Source organism: Grampus griseus (assembly GCF_964374135.1).
Source record: "Grampus griseus genome assembly, chromosome: 8".
Classification (NCBI taxonomy): Eukaryota; Metazoa; Chordata; class Mammalia; order Artiodactyla; family Delphinidae; genus Grampus; species Grampus griseus.
In genome coordinates, this window is record NC_139002.1 from 12,424,006 (window position 1) to 12,445,394 (window position 21,389).

Below are 21,389 nucleotides of genomic sequence, written 5' to 3' on the forward strand. Positions count from 1 at the left end.
CACTTCCTGCTGGGTCGGAGTTCATAGTCTAAAAGCATGGCACAGACACGGCCTGGCAACAAAATGGATTTGGTATGGGGCAGACTCTGTAATCCCGTAATGTGAATGAACTGTAACTAGAAAGTTGAGTACAGGAGCAGGGGCAGAGATCAGTTTAGACGAGCTAGAGGTGGGGCAAAAGAGGATGTGGGAAGTGGGTTAAAGAGAAGGCTTTGGGAAAGCATTCTAAGGTCCCACTAGATGTGGTGGTCAGTAGGAACCTTGGAGCCTCCCTCCCTTTAGGTGACTTTATGAATAGAGCATGCTTCCAGAATTCCACTGCAGATTCACAACCTCTGTTACTAATCCCTCCCCAGTGTGGCTAGGGTCACCAGGGATATAACCGCCCAACTCTGAGATGATATTCCATATGCTCCTCTGGACTTCCGGTGCTCAGAAACCAGAGCATTATTTTTAAATAACGATATGTGGGGGGGGAGGCAGGGGGGATATTCTTAGCTCTGTCTGAGATGTTACTATTGCAAAGGCTTAGAGGCAAGGTAAGGATACCCCAATAGCAATGGGTAAGACTCACCCAGACCATAGCTTCTAATAACATTCCCCACCAAAATGAATCATGATTTTTCGGAGTGATGGTTGATTCTAGGCTGGGGTAGGGAACGTTAAGAGGTGATGTGAAGCATCTCGTTAATCTAGAAAGTAAGAAAACGACAGAGGCATATCCGAAGGACGTAGGAGGCAACTGGAAGGGGCACCCACAGGCCAAATCTGTCATACTGTTAATGCCAAAATAACAAATGTGATATGAAACATAAACCATTGAAACAAACAGGAATCTGTGTGTCCATGTTGATAAGATAGATAGATGATTGAGGTAAATAAATAGATGGATGGATGGGTGGATGGATGATAGATAGGGGACAGGCAGGCAGAAGAGATAGGAGGGCTCTTGCTTACAGTAAAATGACATCTGCTGACGGGTACAAGTGGAGAGAGTGCTGGAGCTGTAAACTGTCAGCATGTAATCGTCATGCTGGAGATCAGTACAAGCAAAAGTCCTCAGCGGGCACTAAGCCGAGGAGGGGGACTGTGATGAGAAGCGGCACGCGGCGTGGTCTTAAAGTACTTCCCCACAGACTGCTCACCAGTCACAAGACAGAAACGGAGCGACACAGAGTGGTGATATCTGACAACCCCTGACCAGGGGATCAACGTGCCCATCACCAGTGAGAGGAGGCTGAACAGAGTGTGCCCCACATGGGACCTGGTACCATGTGGAAAACAAGCCTCTCCTGTGCAGGGGGCTGGGGGGGATGCAGAGCAGAACCCAGCCATGGCGAAGCACCAAATCCAAAGAGAGGGCCATTCTATTTCACAAGGGGCGAGACTGTAATCTAAACATGACAAGATCACAAGAGACAAAGAGGCTAAGGAATTGTTCCAGACTTAAGGAGACCAAAGAGACATGACAGCTAAATGCCCCATGTGGTCACGGACTAGATCTGCACTGAGGGGTAGGGGAAAGCCATAAAGGACACGACTGGGTCAACGGGCAAAATTGAAGTGGATATTACGTTATTGCATCAGTGTTAAAGTTCCTAAACTCAGTAACTGTACTGTGCTGTGAAGGAGTGTCTTGATTCTAAGGAAATATACACTTAACGTATTTAGGGGCAAAGGGGCATGATGTCTGCAACTTCCCTTCAAACAGAGAGTCAGTGAGAGAGAATGACAAAGCAAACAGGGCAAAATGCTAACAACAGGTCATCTGGGTAAAAGCTATACAGATATTCTTGTAATCCTTCTGTAACTTTAAAATTATTTCAAAATAAAAAGTTAAAAAAATAAACAAACTTAGGTAGGAAGAAATATAATGGAAGAGACATAACCAGATGTAAAGGATGGAATCTCAGTGGTAGCACTGGTCTTCGTGAGGGCCGACCTTCTTGGTGGGGAAGGGGTGGGAGATGTGGTCCAGGTGGGGCAATCCTGCCTCCAGGCCTGGGTCCCGCCCTCAGCCACTTCTCCTTCTACCCTTCCATTTACTCCTCCCCCTGGGCTCGCCCAGAACCGAGGGGCTTATATGTCTCGTCTTCCCAGCAATTATTCTCATTACTATAAGTACTGCTGAGAGGGGTCAGATACTCTGGGCACAAAATGAACAACCAGGCCCATGGGACTCTCTCAAGAACCATTGTCAGGTTTGCCCTGGGGAGCGGGGCTAATCTCTACTCCGGGAAAGGCACCCTGACTGATCACCATGTGCTGAAATGAATGTGGTCCTGCCTTGCCAAGAGAGAAGGTGCCCACTGAGCCATCACAAAGATTTCCGGTCCTTTGACATGATGTGTTCCCTCTGCTAGATATAACCAAGGGTCAATAGCTAATTGTTCTACAACGAAGAGGGATTGTGTGATTAGAAACAACAATAAAGATGCGCAATAGTCTGGTCTGGGGGGACGAGCCTTCCAGAGGACACATCAGACTAGGGAAGATGTGCAGGGTTAATGAGATTGTCCTTGAGTGCGATTGCACCAGGAAGAGAAGAAGATCCGCGGTCTCGGTTATCAATGCCCCGCCCCGGCCGGCCGCCCCCATGGCGTCACCCGAACTCACGGCAGAAGTCGTGGGTCCTCCAGGGCTGCACCTCCACGTCGGCGTTCTTGCAGGCGCTCGCGTACCGGGCCACAGAGTCACAGAGCTCGGACTCGTTGCCCCCGCTCTGGCACAGGCGGAAGAGGCAGGTGCGGTAGTAGGCGGTGACGTTGACCACGCCGTGACACTCCAGGAAGGAGCTGTTGGAGGGGTCGTTGATGATGCCGCACATGGAACGGCTGCGGTAAAATTTCAGCAGCTCTGAGTCGTTGCCGCAGGCCTTCAGCAGGTCCCCACACTCCCCGTTGCAGATCTCCTCGAAAGTGGTCCAGCTTTCCAGGAACACCGCCAGGTTGTCCGTGCACTTGCCATTGGGGAGACAGAACTCCTCGCTGATGTTCGCGTTGAAGAAGCCACACAAGCCCCCCGTGCAGTTGAAGTAGGCGGTGGAGAGCCGGATGTACAGCAGACCCACGTCTGAGTATTGCACGGTCACGACACCCTTGGACTCGACGGTTGTGCTGTTTTTGTTTCGATAAATTTCCAGCTTCCCCGAAGGATGGAAAAAAGGCAGTTCCACTTCCTGACTGTTCACCTGAAAATTCAAATCGCTATCATCAGTTCCAGATACACACAGGGTGCCCACAATTTCCTAGGCTGTGAATAAAGACGTGGCTCTGCCCCATGACTAGCCCTTGGAGTAAGGTTGAGAAACTGACAGTGTGCGGAAACCACACAGACATCAACTGTTTTTTTCATGGGCATCTTTGTTTCTTTCTTTCCAGCCTCCTCTGATCCAACACATTTGCTGTTTGTGTGTGTGTGAGACCCTAAGCTAGTTCCAAACAAAACTGAAGTGTGAGCAACAGTCACCGTAGACGTGTGGCTTCCTCCTGTCCCCGACGTCCTGCCTTCCTCTTCTCCCTTCAAATTTTACTTTTCCTGTGTCTCAGCCCCTTGGAAGCACACAGTGTATATATCTAATTATCTAGCTGTCCATCCACCTATCTACCTATTATTATTTTGATAAATTAATTTCTGCCAGTGTGTCAATGGGAATAAAAACACAGCCCTTTCAGTTTGTGGATGTATGCTTTATTCACTGCATTGACTTTTTCTTTCTAAATTAGATGTCATGTGATGTTATGAAATGCACATGGCACTGGGAGGAGGGAGATCTGCTCCTCCCTCACCCTCCATCACCCCCGCTCTGCCACCTTCCAGCTGTCAGGCCCACAGCCCTCATTTAGCCCTTTGGGAGCCTCATGTGAAAACAAGGAGTTGCACTCGACGATGCCCAAGATTCCTTCTTACTAATGATCTATGAGTCTGCATGCTTAGTGATGGGTATTTCAGACCAGGACAGCAGGGCGTGAGGCACCATGGCAGGCACCATGTGCTACTCCACACATATTCCCATCTACAGGTAAGAGATGCAGCATAGTACAGGGTAAAGAGCACAGACTCTGGAGCCAGCTGACCCAGGCTTGAATCCCACTTTTATGGCTGTGTGTCCCGGGGGAAGTTACTTAACCTCTCTGTGCCTCTGTTTTCTCATCTGTAGAATGAGAATAATGATATTATCTACCTCTTAGGATGAATGTGATACTGCTTAGGCTAGTGCTTGGCACACAGTAAGCATCCTATAAGTATCTGCTACTCTGGCGAGCTAGTTCTGCTCTAATTCGAGGAATTCCAGCTTCACTCCAGGTCTCCACCTGATGGACTTTTATTTGGTGCTGACAGTTAGAAAATGCTCCCATTTCGGAGTCATTGCCTTCCTAGAATCCGCTCACGGTCAGAGGCAGCCAGGCAAGCCTGAAGAGCGCGGCTCCTTCGCTTGGCGGGACTCATCAGGAAAGTCTCCAAGGCCACAAGGGTCTTACCTTGACCTCTGAAGCCCCGATGCCTTCTATCTTGACCTCCTGGTCGGCCACCAGGATCCGGAGACCCCGCAGCCAAGCAGGCCCTGCTTCCGGCTTCTTCTTGTTGATGTCGATTTCCAAGTACTCTGGCCGCTCAGGGCAGGTCTTGAGGAGCGTGTAGGAGAACTCGACGGGGAAGGGGTAGGCGGCGCCGTCGAAGGTGTGCAGCACCTGGTTCTGGCTGAGCAGGCACAAGGTCTCCCGCTTGGGGAAGCAACCCTGGTAGCCGTTCTCCACTGTGCACACCTCCTCGCCACGGCACGTCTTGTTGAAGCAGTACACGTCGCCGCCCTCCTCGCACAGGCACTGCACCGTGCAGTTGGCCGTGGCCCAGAAGAACTCGCCCATGGCGTAGTAGTGGCCGTCGAAGTCACAGCCGCACTTGTGCAGCGGGACGCACTGGCTGGTGCTGAGGACAAAGCCTTCGTTGCACTCGCAGCCCTCCGTGCAGGGCATGGCGCAGGTGTGGGAGGCCGTCAGATCTGAGCACGTGTCCGGGCAGCTGCTGGTGCACACGGAGTAGTGGCTGAAGCTCGGGCACTGCACCATGGACACTGACGTAGGGGAGAGGAGAGAGCGCGACAAGGTGAATGACCCAGGGGCTAACCGGCCAGATCCACCACGCACGGGGGCCTGGAGGAAGAACGCTCCTTCTGGACCAGTTGGCGCCTGGAGGGAAGGCCGAGCCACCACTCACTGGGGGAAGGGAGACTGAGGGTGCGCAAGGGGCGCAGCTGCTCTGGTAGTAACTACTGAGCAATGTGATGGGGCGGGATCTCACTGGATCATCCTGACTGAAATAAAACTTCAGGTTCCTATCCTAACTAGACTCGACTGATTATTCAATACAGCTTTAGTACTGGGTGAATTACAACCATCGAGATGGTTTAAGATCTTCAACTGATGGGCATATAAGTTGGTCTGACTTTAAAGAACACGGCCCATTCCTAGGAGGAAATAAATCCAACTCACAGGAGAAATGAAAAATCTAACTCTTAGAGGAGGAATTTGAAAAAGTGAACTTTCAAACAGGGACCAAAGAAGACTGTGAAAATGAATTCTCTGGGATATTAAAAATAAGAAAGAACCTTAGCTATCTGAAAAGAACCTGTGTGCCTATTCCCCCAGGAGACTGAACTGGAACTGGATGCCTTCTGAAGGCCCTTCTTGCCTTGGAAAGCTTCGATTCTTATTTTAAGAACATCTGAGTCTGGTTTGAGTCTGGTTGACCCCAACAGGCGGAGACTCAAGAGCCTGGTAGACGAGTTCTCTGATTTAAATACAATTCATCCCACTAAAATGAGAGACAGGGAGAGGAACGTGGAGGGTAGGATAGTAGTACCACTAGAAAAAAAATAACCATTATAGGCAAAAAATTAGGTAATTGGATGCCCTTGGATTGCACAAGGGTCAAAGAGAAGTCATATTCAATCTCAACTTCAATCAGGGTATGGATACTCCAGGCATGATAGAGGCTGGCCAGTCCACACACACAAAAACATTTAAATATACTGTCTTTTAGTAGTTTGATCAATTCTCTAAGAATTGATTCTGATACATATTGATTTATATGAATCCAACCTATACAGATAGGAAAAAATTGCCCTCTGGCCTTGGAACTGAAAGAAACTTTTAAATCTCACCTCCATAGCACTCTCAAGTGCACGGATAATAATTTTCGGTTTACTCATATGGAGAAAACCAAGGACCAGGAAAGAAACAAAATTCCAAGAAGCAATTGGGTTTCTCGTTCGCCCGTTTTTAACATTTACATAACTAGGAAAAGTGAGAGAGATGTCAGTTGTATAGAAGGAAGACATAAGATAGCTAAACTGTTCCAAACGCTCAATCCAAGAGCGCAATTCCAAGGGGACAGCTGGACTTCCCACACTTCGGGGGCTTGTTTCCTCGCCACCCGGCATTTTAGAACAGGGCCTCCCTCCGGGTCTGCTGCCTGCCCTGCCTGCTGCCCCTTTTGGACCAGCGGAAATGCTCTAGGGCAGGGGTCACAGAACCTGAAGGCAGCGAGGAAACATCCAAGGACAAAAATGCCATGGGTTCCGTGTGGGAGGCGCACTCTTCTCCCAAAGGCTGCTCTTGATTCCCCAGGCCAGTGTCCACATGTCCCCAACAGCTGTGGGGACAGCCACCTCCAGCTCAGAAACGGCCCCCTCCCTGCTCAACTCTGCCCGGGCCACCCCCGCTAAGGGCCCTCTTCCGGCCACGCATTCCGTGTCTCCTGCACGGATGCCCATCAGTGGTTTCTTGTTTTCTGGCCACAGTACTGGGTGAGGAGAAAGGTCAAGATGCTTTTACAGTTCGTTCTTTATCATTTGCTATATTTCAACCTCACCCTGACTCTCGGGCAATGTGTCTTAACAGGGAGCTCTCCGAGGAGCCCCGAAACCCTCTCCCGGCCCCCCTGCACAGGCGTGGCCTTCCGTGTGGACAGGATGCCAGCTTACCACACCCAGTCTGGATTCGCCAGTCTCCGATCGGAATGCCCTGGGCTTGGCACACGAGGGCGTAGGCCTGGATGGCCTGACACAGGAGTGTCCCGTTGTCCCTCACGCTGCACAGGTCATACACGCAGCTGTGCACGAAGGCCATGGGGTCCACGACAGTGCCACACTCCCACAGGGGGCCGTCGGTCTTGTTGAGGAAGCCGCAGTAGTCGGGGCCAAAGTAGAGGGCTTCGGTGGCCGTGTCACACTGGGTGCAATTATCCACGCAGCCCGAGTCACACTTCCAGTCGGCGTGGTAGACCCGCCAGCTCTCTCCCAGGTCTAGGATTGACATGGCTGGCCTGCCGTCGGGCCGCAGGAAGTCATCCAGAGGGTTTTTGTTGTAGTTCCCACAAAGCCCGCAAGTGGAGTTGATGTAGGAGCCTGGGACGGAGATGGAGGCGTAGTGCTGGCCGTCAAACGTCACTAAGAGCCCAAAATCCGTTTCCACAGCAGTAGACATGCCACTCTGGTAGACTTTCACCGCCCCCAAGTCTAAGGTGACGGGCAAAGAAGCCACTAGGTCATTAACCTGCCAACAACAGCAATAGTAAAAAGGCAGGTGAGCAGGGGCCAGGGCAGTGGGTCCAGCTGAGGTCAGGAAAGGGGGGAGGGATGGAGCGACTCAGCGCCACAGAGAGAGTGGCCCCCAAAAGGCTCGGGTGCCAGCGGGCTTGCCTCCCAGGAAGGAAGAGGCCCCAGAACCTTTGAGAGCAGGCCGGCGTTTGAGTTGTGACAGACGTGCATTGCTTAGTGCCACTCTAAACCCCTCTGGGGACCAGGTGCTTGTCAACACTTCCTGGCTGGCTCTTGGGCCAGCTTCACGTCTTTTCTTGAAAGACTAGTTACCTGGCTTTTCCCCCTTTCTCCTCGAAATCCATTCTTTAAGTCTCAGCTTAAGGCACATACTTTCCATGACCCCCTCGCTGCCCTTAGCACCCCAATCCCTCCTCCCAGCTGGAAGGTGCTCTATAAACTGTCCCCACCATCGAGTTTTGAGGCTGCCCTGGTGTTATTCTCTGAGTGTTTCACCCTGTCACTTCCTGATACCAGGCCTATGTCATACCATCGTTCAACACAACAAATTTGAACACCTACTGGGTACCAAGCACGATGTTAGGTGCTGAGAAATAAAGAATAAAAAAAGTAATTGTCTCTGCCCGTTATGAGGTCTGGGTCTACTGAGGAAGAGGGACACAAATTGATATCTATGACGTACAGTTTTAAATATGCGTTCATAGGTGATGCAGTGATGCAGTGGGAGAACGGTGCCTGACCACTGATCCAGCCTGGGGACGGGGGGTCATATAGGCTTTTTAGGAGCAGTTAAGTCTGATCTGGGTCTTTAGAGGTAAAACAGAAGCAGCCAAAGGAAGAGTAGGGGGCAGAGAATTCCAGGACAAATGAATAAAATCACTTGTTAGTGATTAGAAGTAGCTGCATGAGAATAGGGACAGTCATCGGGGTGTCACTGTACTGCAGAGGGAAGGGAACGGGCGGCTGGAGAGGGAGCTGGACACAGGCAGAGTCCATTCATTCAGTAGATGTCAACTCAGCCCTTTCTGTGTGTCAAGCTCTGTTCTAAGAGTTGGGGATTAGCAATGAGTGAAACGGACGAAAATCCCTGCCTCTTGGAACTGTCTATTCCTCTTCAGGAGACCAACAGCAAACAAAACCAATATGTAAAATACATAACAGCATCAGAAAAGTGTTCTGCAGGAAAATAAAGCTGGGAATGTGGATCCAAAGTGCTAGGGAAGAGGGTTTCTAATTTTAGACAAGAGGGTCGAGGAAGACCCCACGGGGAAGGGGATATTTGAGATGAGGAAGAAGCCTTGCAGTTATCTGGGGCGAGAGTGGCTTACGCAGAGGGACGGCCAGGCCCTGGGGTGGAGCGTGCTGGGCGCTGGGTTCGCACGGGCCAGTGTGGCCGGAGTGGAGAGCCGGGAGCAGGCAGTGGTCGGGGAGGGCAGAGAGATAAGAGCAGCCACAACAGGCACGGCCTTGTCAGCCATTGTAGAGACTTTGGCTGTGACTCTGAGGGAAGCCGAGAGCGAAGAGAGCGCCCAGAGCAAAAGATCGACACGATCTGACTTCCGTTTTGGAAGAATTGCTCTGAATTCTGTGTTGGGAACAGATCTTGGAGGGCCTTTGAAGCATGTTTTTAAGAGAAAACAAAACGCCACAAAAACAAAAACAACAACTTGGATTTCTCTTCTGTAGGAAGAGCTCCAAAAAGTTTTAAGTAAGAGAATGATGTGGTCAGACTTGTGTTTAAAAAAGTCCACTCTGGCCGGTACGAAGGGTATATTGAAGTAGGTGGAGATTAGAAACAGAGAAATCAGGCGGGCAACTGGTGCTGGAGGCCAGGGCTGATGAGGGCGAGGCCTGACCTGCACCCAGACGTGGAGGAGGGACAGCTCGTGGTGGACACTCCACAGGGCCTGGGGCTTTTTGCTGGGGGGAGTGAGAAATGGGGGAAGAATCAAGAGTGAGTCCCACAGGAATGAAGACGAAGACGTAGAGAATGGACTTGAGGACATGGGGAGGGGGAAGGGTAAGCTGGGACAACGTGAGAGAGTGGCATGGACATATATACACTACCACATGTAAAATAGATGGCTAGTGGGAAGCAGCCGCATAGCACCGGGAGCTCAGCTGGGTGCTTTGTGACCCCCTAGAGGGGTGGGATAGGGAGGGTGGGAGGGAGACGCAAGAGGGAGGAGATATGGGGATATATGTATATGTATAACTGATTCACTTTGTTATAAAGCAGAAACTAATGCACCATTGTAAAGCAATTATACTCCAAGAAAGATGTTAAAAAAAAAAGAAAAGGAGTGAGTCCCATGTGTAAGTGGCTTGATAAGCCTCCAACAGAGAGTTAGTTTTCTTCTTTTTCACCCTTAACGTGCCTGGCATCTCTAGACATCACTTTTGAGGGCTGGAATGGATGGTTAGTCCTAGAACAGCCCTGGTGGGTTGACTGTAAGTGCACGTCCAGGCTGCCCTGCACCTGTACTGATTTCTGGCACACAGAAAGATCAAGGGTCTTTAGTGCCACCATTGCTGCAACTCTCTGCGTTGTCTAGGAAGTGAGACAATAGACTGTCCAAGCATCGCTCCCAAGGTTTACCACGGCTAATGGCATGTGCAATTCTCTGTCCCTAGAAATTAGTATGGCTTATGGGGGAAGGGAACAAAAAAACAGGCTTGAGATGTAAGCCATCCTATGAGAGCAGGAAGTAGAAAAAAAAAAAACACCCAGGGGTTGATTGATTTATCCTTATCTCCCAGGTAGCAAGTTAGCCAACAAGGATGAGAAAAGCCACACTCTGAGGAAGGTCAGCCAGCGAGAGCGCTGGGTGATTATGGTGTATTGCTCTATGCTGAGATGTAGGAAGTGAAATCTCCAAGGCGGTATAATCCTAAATGCCAAACACCTCCCTCGCTGAATGCCCTCCTCTCCTCTCACTCAGCCCCTGCTAACAAAGGACAGTGGTTGTACTTCAGAGCAGAAGCCACAGGGTGTGGCGGTGGGGGGGGGGACTGTCTCTGGATGTCACAACCATCCCCCTGCTGCAACCGATCTCGTCCCACGCACACTGCCTGTGTCCCTACGCTGCCCATCGGCGTTGCCCAGATTTTCCCTTCTTTTTCGACATAAGTGGTCATTTCTCCCCCTTTCTTTCTCATGCATGTCTCAGTTTCAGCCACACCTTATAGAGTCCTGTGCTTGTACCCCAGAGGGCTTGGAATGGGAGCAGCTGGGGACTCTCACCCAGCCCATGGCTTCTTATTTCTTTCCTGCTGTCCCAGTCCTCAGACCCTGATGAGCCAATGTTGATGAGTCTCCCTGTTTGCTTCCCTTCTTCTCCCTGTGTACCAGCCAGGACCCCCTTTAACCATGTCTCTCCCAGGAGTGGGTAGGGGCAAGGTTAGGTGGGAGCAAGGTTGGGAGAGAGAAGTAGCATCGTAGGACAGGCCTTAGAACGAGAAGAACTTTCGGTGGGAATGGCAGTGTGGGAATGAGTACTGAGTGCCTACTGGGTGCCAGGCTTTGTACTAGCCGTCGCACATGTGGTTATCCTATTTCATCCTCACAACAACCTAAGAAGGTCCTTACCATCTGCCCCTTTTGCAGATGAGGAAATTGAGATTCAGGGCTTGCATTATTTGTGGGTGACAGGACCCCACCCTCCACTGCTTCCTGCTGCCTTTGTTCAGTGCTGAGTTGAGACAGCCAAGTCCAAACTACAGCCAAGAGCCCTGCCTTCTAGACATGACACGATTACCCCATTTTACAGATGGAGAAAGTAAAGCTCAGAGAGGCCACTCAGCTGGCAGTGGTGGCCCAAGGCTTGTGCAAACCTGACCCCAGAATCAGAGCTCTTCGTCACCATCAGCTATTTGGCGTTGGCACTCTTTTCCCTGGTGTACCCTAAACTACTCAGTTTTATCTGGGGGAGAAAGATGAAAACTGATAAGTATTAGTTAGAAGGAGACATTTACTATATATGGATGTTAGCTGGCTTTCTTTGGCCCCTATTAGCGTACACAATCCTAAATTGTTTACTTGTCACTTGAGAACATTTCAAGGGGGGAACATGCATATTCAGAGCCCAGTTCCTAATCCCAGCATATGGAGAAAGGCAACCTGTTCGTTAAGATCTGTTTGCAAGGCCCCGCCCTGCGTGTCTGAAAGTTGGCAAATCAGGCTCCTTCTTGCCTCCCACCCCCTCTTGCCTGTCCCCACTTCACCCCGGGTGGGGTCTCTGCCATCATGGAGGCACCCTCCCCAGCAGGGCAGGTGTATTCAGAGACGCTCGGAAGCCATTTGGCAAAAGGAAAAGGGACCCATTGTTTGCTTGCAGTTGGAATCACATAACCTTTTCTTTCTGAAACATTTACATTCACGTCCACATCTCCCTGTCGCTACAGAAAATTGAGGAATCCATGCCCTACGCTCGGACGATGGAAGAGAGCCATGCAAAATTAGCAGAGCTGCTGGGCCTGAAAGCAAGGGGCTGGTGTCCCTTTCCTTCTAAAAAAAAAGAGTCTGACTGTGAAGGGAAAAGAATTTTAATCAAAATGGAAAATAGGAATACAGCATGAAGCTTTCTTTTCCAACTTCAGATATTGTGCACATCATCCCCACAAGACAAGGAAGTAGGGGAGAGCTAGCAAACATTTTTCTAGCTGGAAATGTTAGCATCTATCCACAAGGACAAGTGTGGTGCTCAACAGCACAACAGAAATTTAAAAGGGAAAAACCCCAAACTTCTGCAGCCGAATTCTTACCTCTGATTTGATTTACAGAGCTGTCTCTAGGGAGACTAACCAAACACCAAGCAAATTGGCATTTTAACCACTGTAATAGCCCACTTTTCTAATTACGGCACTGATACGCTGCACAGACCTAGGAAGGGCAGAGCCAGAAAAAGTGGAATTAGTTCCTTGGTGCTGCCTTTTGTTGGACACGCTGCATCAATTAAAACTACAACACGTTTTTGAAAAAAGAAAGACCTCCCTACACTGGCATCAGTTCTGGTTTGTAATCTCTGTGATGACCTCCATGCTTGGGGATTAAGGACAGCATGGGGTTGCAGCAATCAACCCCTCGCGGTCCTGGTTATTATTGCTTGAATAAATACATGGCTGCCCTGAGGTCTCCATTAACATCATGAAACTTGGGGCCTCCACAGATTGAGTAATTGCTACTGGCTTTTTGTTCTCCCTCTTTTGTCAATGCCCCAGCCTGAAATCCAGGTAGACAGGGACAGGAGTCATTTGCATATGCTAAACGAACCACAGAGATCCGTGTGCTCTCCCATTCCAAGCAGGAGTGGGGGATTCTGTTAAAGGGGTAAAGCTTTCAGGGGAACTTTCCACCCAGGTTTCACTAAAGAAGTCACTGAGCCCACTCCAGCTGCCTGGACAGGCAGTGCCCATGGATATACCAATCAGTTTGGACGTTTGGACGTTTCTCTGAGAATGAAGCCACAGCTCTTGGGTAAACAGGATGGGGGGATGTGAGGATTGTTAATCAAAAGCTGTAGTGAATTACGGGTTTGTACTTTGTGTTTACACTGTCTCCAGGGCATGGCCACGTGGCTACCATTGTTGCAAGCCAGGTTCATGAGAAACAATTTACTTCTGTTCCCAGTTATGTCTAAGCTTGGATGTGTGTGTGTGTGTGTGTGTGTGTGTGTGTGTGTGTGTGTGTGTGTGTGTGTGTGTGTGTGTGTGTCAGGTAAGAAGTTAAATGTACTTTAAGATAAACAGCAGATAGACATGTCAAAGAGAAAGCCTAGGTTAGCTCTTGTACAAACAAAATTTAGCCTAGTAAAGAATTTTACAAGATGTTTGCATGGCTCTTTACAAAGATCCATGCATCGTTTTGGTACAAAGAGCAAACAGCAGTAGATCTGGGAAAGTCTTCCCCAGGCTGAAGCACCTCCTGCTTCTCCATCTCCCCGTGAAGGACGGAGAGGGTCTCACCTTGACTTTTCCATAGCTTCCTTTGGGGATGAGAATCTTGTAGCCATTCACCTCCACCGAGAGCTCCTTCACCCAGGAGACAGCTGAGCCCCCCCGGTGCTCGTTCTTTGCCTCCACGCTGAAGAAGGGGAGGCTGGAAGTATGCAAACACTGTCGGGCCAACAGGTAGGCACAGGAGCCTTGGAAGTGGAAGAGGAAGCCATCGAACGTGTGATAGTGCGGCTCCCCAAATACCACGCACGTGCTGGTCTCCACCGGGCTGCAGTAGAAGAATTTGCCTTTGGGTTCGCACACCTCGTAGGGGCTGCAGGAGACCTCCTGGCAGTAGATCTCGTTGTTGAAATCCAGACAGCGGCACTTGATGGTGCAGTTCAGGTCATCCCAGAACACCTCCCCGCGCCGAAGGAACTGTCCTGGGGAATAAGGACAGTAGAACTAACATTTATTGAGCATTTACCTTCTGTGCTGGGCATCGGGCTAAAGGCTTTACTTGCCTTATACCGTTTAATCCTCAAAAGAACCCGATTAGGTATGAAGTGTTGCCCTCACTTGTCAAGTGAGGAAACTGAGGCTTAAGAGAAGTTAGGTAATTCATCCAAATCACGCAGCAACTCAACTGCGAAGCCAGGATTCCAAGCCAAGTCCGTCTGAATCCAATCTAAGCTCTTGACATTATTGTCACCACCACTGGTGAGCACACTTTCATTCAAGGAAAGACACATTGTCTCACTCCATGGGATACACCAGGACACACGGCAGTCCTTGCCTTCCTTTCGGCGATAAGAGGAAGGGTATTCTGAAAGAAGGCCCTCCCCCACCCCCCGGGTAACTCGGCAACACTGTCGGTTCATTTGCTAACGTGATCATTCATTCACTCATCCACTCATTCAACAAACAGCTGCTGGGGGCTCAGTATGTGCCAGAAAAGAATCAGGAGTCAGACCCACAAATTTAAATCCCAGGCCTCCTGGGATGATTCTGGAACGGGCTGACCCCTGGCTTCCCACATTTCCGGGCTCATAAATCCTACAGACACTGTTTAGGCAGAACTTACACCTACACCAGTCGTCTTCTCCCCTCACCCTAGGCCCGGTCTAAGTCCAGCACTCCTCTCTCTTTATCCCCTGGACAGAACTTCTTGACAGAATCTACGTCAGGAGGAGAGTGAGATGGGGAGGGGAATGGTCCTAAGGGATGTTCTAATGTTTAAAATACTTCTATTGCCTTGGTAGGTTTTCAGTCTTTAAAACCATTTCTCTAAATGAATGATTTCCCCCACCAAAAATCTTGAAATCTACCAATTCTTCATATCAACCTTCAGTTGACACGGGAGCATCTCTGGGCTGGGGGCTATGACCTAATCCTTGGTTGGGGGTCGGGGTCAAGAGAACTGGGCGATGGTCACAAATCTGCAATCAATTGCCAAGACTACTGACTGAACGTCCGCCTGTCTTAATGTTCTGACCCACAGAATGTGGACAAGGTTATTTTCTCATCCCTGCCTCCTGGGGAACAGAGATGCTATAAAAAGTTGGCACAGGTCAATAAGGTAGAAGTATTTGTACATTGAGACTGTCTGAAAAGGAAAGTATTAAAGATACAACATTAAGAATTGTAAACAATATCATACACCAGGAGTAACTATAGTTTGAAACCGTAGTTTGAAAAGGTTTCTCAAATTTTTATAAAACTGAAGACCTAATGCAGAGCACAAAGCTGCCAGGTGAGCCCAGGCAGAAGCCATGGCAGTTGGACAGTCCTTTCAATATCTGTCCAACAGGAACAATTATGTCTCAACGGGCAGTTATGTTTCATATGGCCCCTGAATGGGATAATAGATGTATTCACAGTCCCAGTAGGTCAGATGCATCAGCCCTGAAAACAGGCCCCTCCGACCTCAATGCTTTTTGGCACTCACCCAGGCTGCATATATTCTAACAGCCTCCACTCGGTATGATTTCCAGTCTCTGCTTTCTCAGGCTTCCAATAAATGAGGGGGAAATGTCTTTGCATAGAGGAGGTTTGGACCAAAAGGTAGACTCTGAGATAATTTTGTTTGCAAAATGATGATATAATAAACCAGCTCTATGCAACACTCCCCCCGTTGTCGCCCAGGCCAAATCCCCATCTCATTAGATTGATGTGTGTCCAGTGGCACATTAAAATGCACAGCAGCCTGTATGAGGAGATTGAATTTGTCCTGTATATGAAACCCAAAGCCATAACTCAGGAGGGAAAGAATGAAGTCAAAGTGAGGACTTTGTACACTGCTGGCATCTGACCAACCCCACAGCTCTGTGAGCCAGTGTTTTCCATTATCACAGCATTTCATTCCCGGGACTCAAGGAGAGGCTGTCACCTGGCACTTAGGTAGCACGGCCACAGCCAGTCAGCTCCATGACACTTGGACAAAGGCGAGAGGTGTTGGGTAGGTCCCTAGCCCAGGCCATAAAAGCGAGAGAGATAACGGGGCATTGGTTTGGTATCTTCATAGACGTTAGATGAAGATGTGTTTACACTCTGTAAGGGAGGAGAGTGCAATCTCTGAAGTCCTGGTGACCTTCGGAGCTAGATTCTTTTCTGTCCAGTTTAATACTGGCTTAGCTCTAAACATTTATTTGCTCTTCCGAACATGGAGGACTTTACAGAGTCCACAGAGGCAAAGATGCCCAGGCAGGGCATCTTCACAAATGACCTTTCCTCAGAGCAAAAGCAGAGGTTTGATAAGTGTGACCACAGCGCAGGGGATGGGGGCAGAGGGTGTGGGCATTTCAGATCAGGTGAATATGGCCCTTCTGATGATTACACAAATCAAAGCCCTCAGGGGTGCCGAGACTCAGAGGTCACCTGGCCATGCTCTCAATGGAAGGATGGCAAGAGACCTCCTGAAATTTTCATCCCACCCCATAACTTTCTTAGGAATCTGGAAGCATTTTCCCCGGGGTCATCTTCTGTGCTTACACAATACCCTGCACTCATATCTCTCATAATAGGTCTTACATTGTATCATCACTGTTTCTGTGCTGTCTTCTCTACCATGGTAGGGTCATGGGGGTCCAGAGCAAGCACCATCTTCACCAACCTAAGAGACTGGCTAAGCACATTTGGAAAGATGCAGTGGCTGGAAGGCTAAATGGATGGATGGGTAGATGGGTAGATGGGTAGATGGGTAGATGGGTAGGTGAGTGGGTGAGTGGATGGGTAGATAAACGCACAGACAGATGCATAGATGATTGACTAATTCTACTTGCTATAGCCTCCACTCCTAGAGGCAGAAATATGCCCAGAAATCCTGTTTTCTGAATACTTTTAGACATATAAGAAGGAGGAATCTATAAACCATGGTGTCCCTGTGAGAGTCCTGGGCTGTTTTGTACATCCGAAGGGGTTTTGACATTTCAGAGGAGGCTCCAAACTTTGGATGCCAATGTAAAGGAAACCCATGGAGGTTCACCTACAGCTTGTTCACACAGACCTAAAGCCGGCTTTGATTCTCCCTAAATTCCTGCATGTTTTGCTGCTCTTGGAGGATTTTAGGAGAAGCTACCCTAAAGACTATGACACGTTTTTTCCTTTCTTTCTAATCATACTAGGAGGTACTGATTTTCTCTCGTACAGACTTGGTGATGCTTTAAGCTCACCCACTCCCATGGATCTACAAAGTGCAGATGGTAGAGCAGGAGCAAAGATGAGAAGGAAAATTTAAAGGGGGACATGGCAACAACAACGACAACAAAAATAATGTTAAACAGGAGGGCTCTCTTCTGTCCCTCTGGCTGCGGAATCATTCAAGAGCCTCGTCCACTGTGCAGTAGTTCCCAATGGGGAGCTGTGTTCATACCCCAGGCAAAGGCTTCAGAAACTGCGGTATGGCCAGCGCAGGGTTTCAGCTCCTGGAGCGATGAACGTGCATGCAAAAATTACCTTGATCTCCATTACCCAGAGGAGAGACTTCAAAGGGTAAAGCATCAGCCAGGAGTCCCCCCTACCATGGCTTAAAAGCCTGCCTATCTCAACGAAACAAACCCTGCTTTGCCTCAGAGAAGAGGAAATGCCTTTACCTCTGGAGGTGCAGCCATTGGCTGGGTCAATTTCCTTCCCATCAACTTTAAATGCCCAGCGACCTGGAACATTGACGTTTGTGGTCTCTTGGATATTCACAATATCAGGGGTTCTTGACCCCGGAAGGCTGAAGTAATTGGTGATGTTTCCACCATTAAATCCTGCCTAGAGCACAAAAGGAAGAGCAGACTTTTGAGCACACACATCATCCCCTAACCCGCCCCCCCCCACCTTGGTTTACTTGCCCACCATCTTGTTTTCAGCACACCTGAAATCAAGAGACCCTTTTTCCTGGAGTCTCTGGGGCCACCATTTCAGGTGATAATGGCCCGCTAGTTCATGCCACACCCGGATCCAGGTATCGAAGATGGGCAAGACTAGTCCCTCAGTCCACCTGCAGGACCAGACACGCTTCTCCAGTTCAAAGCAGGATTTCCCCCAGATGCTAAGAGCATAAGAAGAGAGTGCAGTGCTTCAGAAACACATAGGAGGATGAGCCAGAGAACCACCTACCTGGGCCATCACTCCCCCAAGACCCGTCAGGGGATCACCGCCGCTCGCCGTCCCAGTGGTCCAGTTGATTTCATAATAATTGAAGAGCGTGAAGGTATAGGTGCCGTCAGACACCAGGACGGCCTGGAAGGTGTTCACCTGCAGGATGCGAATGGGTGGGTGGGCTCAGGACTCACATCCCCAGGAGCTCCTCTCCCCAGTAGCAGCTCCCTTTACCCTGCCCCCTCCCCACTCAAGCAGCTCAGAGCTGCTCCGACCCCAGCCTCTGTGCTCTGCCTTCTCTCCAAATATGTTCTCACCTCCAGGGGGAAAAGCAAGACATGTGGGGCTGTGCATCCAGAAAAGAAATTGCCTGAGAATAACCTAGAGGCTGACTCAGCATCCCTCTTACATCTCTGACTGGCACCAGATAGGAAAGTCAGCGGCCCGACTCAGCATGTGATAATACGTGGACACCTATAGATGGCAGCATGAGAATAAACTATAGGAACTAGTCAAGCCAGGGAGAGGGCTGTGAGCACCTGTTCCCAGAGCAGGTGGGGTAGGGCGTGGGGGTGGGGAGGGAGAGGGCAGAGCACGCAAATGCCAGTCGGTGGGACTCCAGTGGTGGCATGGGCCCTGCTCTCTCGCTTCCTGGAACACACCGCTAATCTTGGTGAGATGTCTCCCCCTCTTTTAAATGCAGGTTGGAAAGTGATCCGTTGCGGAGCACAGGCTCCGGACGCGCAGGCTCAGCGGCCATGGCTCACGGGCCCAGACGCTCCGCGGCATGTGGGATCCTCCCGGACCGGGGCACGCACCCGCGTCCCCTGAATCGGCAGGCGGACTCTCAACCACTGCGCCACCAGGGAAGCCCCTGGAAATTGATTTTTAAAAAGCACTTGGTGGGGAGAAATTGCTCCTCTAATGGAGCATTTATGCATCACTTTATATCTGCAAAATTCTCCACCTCCATCTGTACCTCAACCAATGCTAAGACAGGCAATTTTTTGGCCCATTCCCATCATAGGAGCTAAGAAAACTGAGGGCTCAAGGGAAATGAATTGCTGGAAGTTCCACAATGACCCAGCAACAGAAAACAGAATTGGAGCCAGAGCTCCCAGTCTGATCTCTTCGTGCACTGTCATTACACACGGTCTTAATTTTCAACTTTTTAGGACGGAGATGTTATATACATTCAGATCAGTCTTGCAAACAGTTTCCAGAAAAAAGCTGTAGCAAACTCTGTCCTTTACTATTTCCCTTTGCTAATCCCTACCCGCTGATGCATGTTTTCAGGAAATTCAAGTAAAAAACAGAGTTAAAAGGAGAGGCTGCTTCGACCTTTTCCATTCAAACCTAGCATTTTCCCAGCTGCCCGATACCGTCCTGGTTAACATTCTGTCAGATGCAGAGGAAGACCCACATCCTTATCCTGTGTAATCAAACTGGGGTAGAGGATCTTGGAAGCCCCAAATCTCCCATCCTAGACAGTCCCAGGGAGGGAGAAAAGGTGCAAGTAAAGAAAAGCCCTTTTTGTACACGAGAACTTTCTCCTCAAGCTCCGTGCTTGCCACAGCTGATGGCGTTTATGATAGAGCCGCCCAGGTTTATGCCTCCATTCTCTGGCCCCGTTCAACAAAAGGGCAAAGTGGGACACAGAGAGGAGCGAGCAGTCACCTATATGGCCGCTGTGGGGTCAGATTCAAGAGAAAGGCATAAAGTCAACGTCACACAAGGACCAAAGCTAAACCCTCCTTCAGACCAGGATGCTCCTTCCGGATGTGAATTCCTTCTCCTGAAATAAAGTTGGAAATATCTTTGGTCCAAGCAGGTCTTGAACGCAACCCATGTCTGATCCCAGAAGTCACCTTAAAACCAGCCAGCCATCCTAAGAACGCTCCAGAAGCTGGCTCGCCCTCATGCACCTTCTCCCTCACTCTCACACCCCCCCCCCCCCACAGGTAACTCTTCAACACGGGTTGTGAGACTCCTCTGCATCTGTTCTTGTAAAACCATGTTTTTAATTCTTGAAAAGCCCTTTTATACTTCAGAGGACTTCTAACGCTACCTGGAGGGGGCAGCTGAGGAAAGAGTTCAGGATTCGGAGTTAGGAGACTGGGTTTGCACCCTGCTCTGCCGCATATGAGGTTCAAATCCCTTTTCTTGACACTTGGGCAAGTTACTTAACTTCTCTAGGCCTGTCCCCTCACCTTTAAAGTGGACGGCGAACTTCCTTGGGAACATTCTTGTGAGGGCTAAATGAGTTGCAAAGATAGCCTATCACAGCCCTGGGTTCACAGTCAGCCTCAATAAATATTAGTTTTCCTTCCTTAAAGTAAACACATCCTCTTGACTTTCTACTGGGCTTCTGCTTCTAAAAGATCTCTCATGCCCAGTGTTTACTTGGCTTGTTGATACGTGTTCCTCTAAAGAAGGGGGGGCCTAGGATAGTGGGAGATGGAAGAGGGGCCAATTCCGAAGACAGGGCTGGAGGGACACTCCTGCAGCTCTGGAGGATTTTTATCATCTTTTTCTCCAAGGAGCTCAAAGCACTTAGATGTTACCTCATTCATCCTCATTGAAAGAGTCCTCACCTAGTCCATAAATTTACGCCCAAGTACAAACCAGGAAATATCTGAATTATCTTGCCATTTTTACTGCCAATGGAAGTTTTTTTTGAAAAACTGGTGGTCAGCATTTGATGGGCATTTCTTCTCTTTATTTTTCTCCCTCTGATACTAAAATGTATCGATCGCTGGCATCCTGCATTCTAAAGCTGTAAGGTATGAGGCTCAAGGACATCAAACATCACCCGAGGAGTCGTTAGCAATCCATAACATGACAGGGGGAAATTTTTGCTTCTTTAGAGGTTATTTCTAGCCAGTGCATCCACTGTTTAAACTTGTATCTTTCTGTTCTCCAGAACCTCTTAGTGATAAAGTGCTTTGCGATGCTCTGGTCAGAAGGTGCAGAGAGGCAGGGTGCTCACGGCAGGGCAGCTACGAAATGCAAGCCCAGCACTTTTCCAACTCTGCCTCTAACTCAGTAGTTTCTGTTTCACCCTGAAACAACTGACTCATCGCCAGGGAAATCGGAAAACAGATGGGATTGGAAATAATCCTAAGAAAGCGGAGGGAAGATGTCTGAGTATCTTTGCTTACTGGAAATTATACATTGAAGACGCATCTGCTGCTTCAAAAAAACTCCATTGCCAAAGTCATCCACACAAACGGCAGGCTTTCCTGAAAATTATGTTCTGCCCCTTTCTGTAGAAAGTTGATTATCTCTATAATAATGCCAGTGATAA

At 49.3% G+C, this 21,389-nt stretch overlaps 1 protein-coding gene across 2 annotated transcripts in view; it reads right to left on the reverse strand.

The window, feature by feature from the left end:
* Nucleotides 1-21,389, reverse strand: part of LOC309826711 (alpha-tectorin) — a gene marked incomplete at its 5' end in the record, with an annotated part of 70,193 nt that overhangs the window by 41,845 nt on the left and 6,959 nt on the right. For both annotated transcript variants that reach the window (XM_082661004.1, XM_082661005.1), the window contains 6 exons: nucleotides 2,617-3,190; nucleotides 4,482-5,074; nucleotides 6,986-7,556; nucleotides 13,526-13,938; nucleotides 17,587-17,752; nucleotides 18,101-18,238. In XM_082661004.1, coding sequence (XP_082517130.1) covers nucleotides 2,617-3,190; nucleotides 4,482-5,074; nucleotides 6,986-7,556; nucleotides 13,526-13,938; nucleotides 17,587-17,752; nucleotides 18,101-18,238 — 2,455 coding nt within the window. The remainder of the gene's footprint in view (nucleotides 1-2,616; nucleotides 3,191-4,481; nucleotides 5,075-6,985; nucleotides 7,557-13,525; nucleotides 13,939-17,586; nucleotides 17,753-18,100; nucleotides 18,239-21,389) is intronic.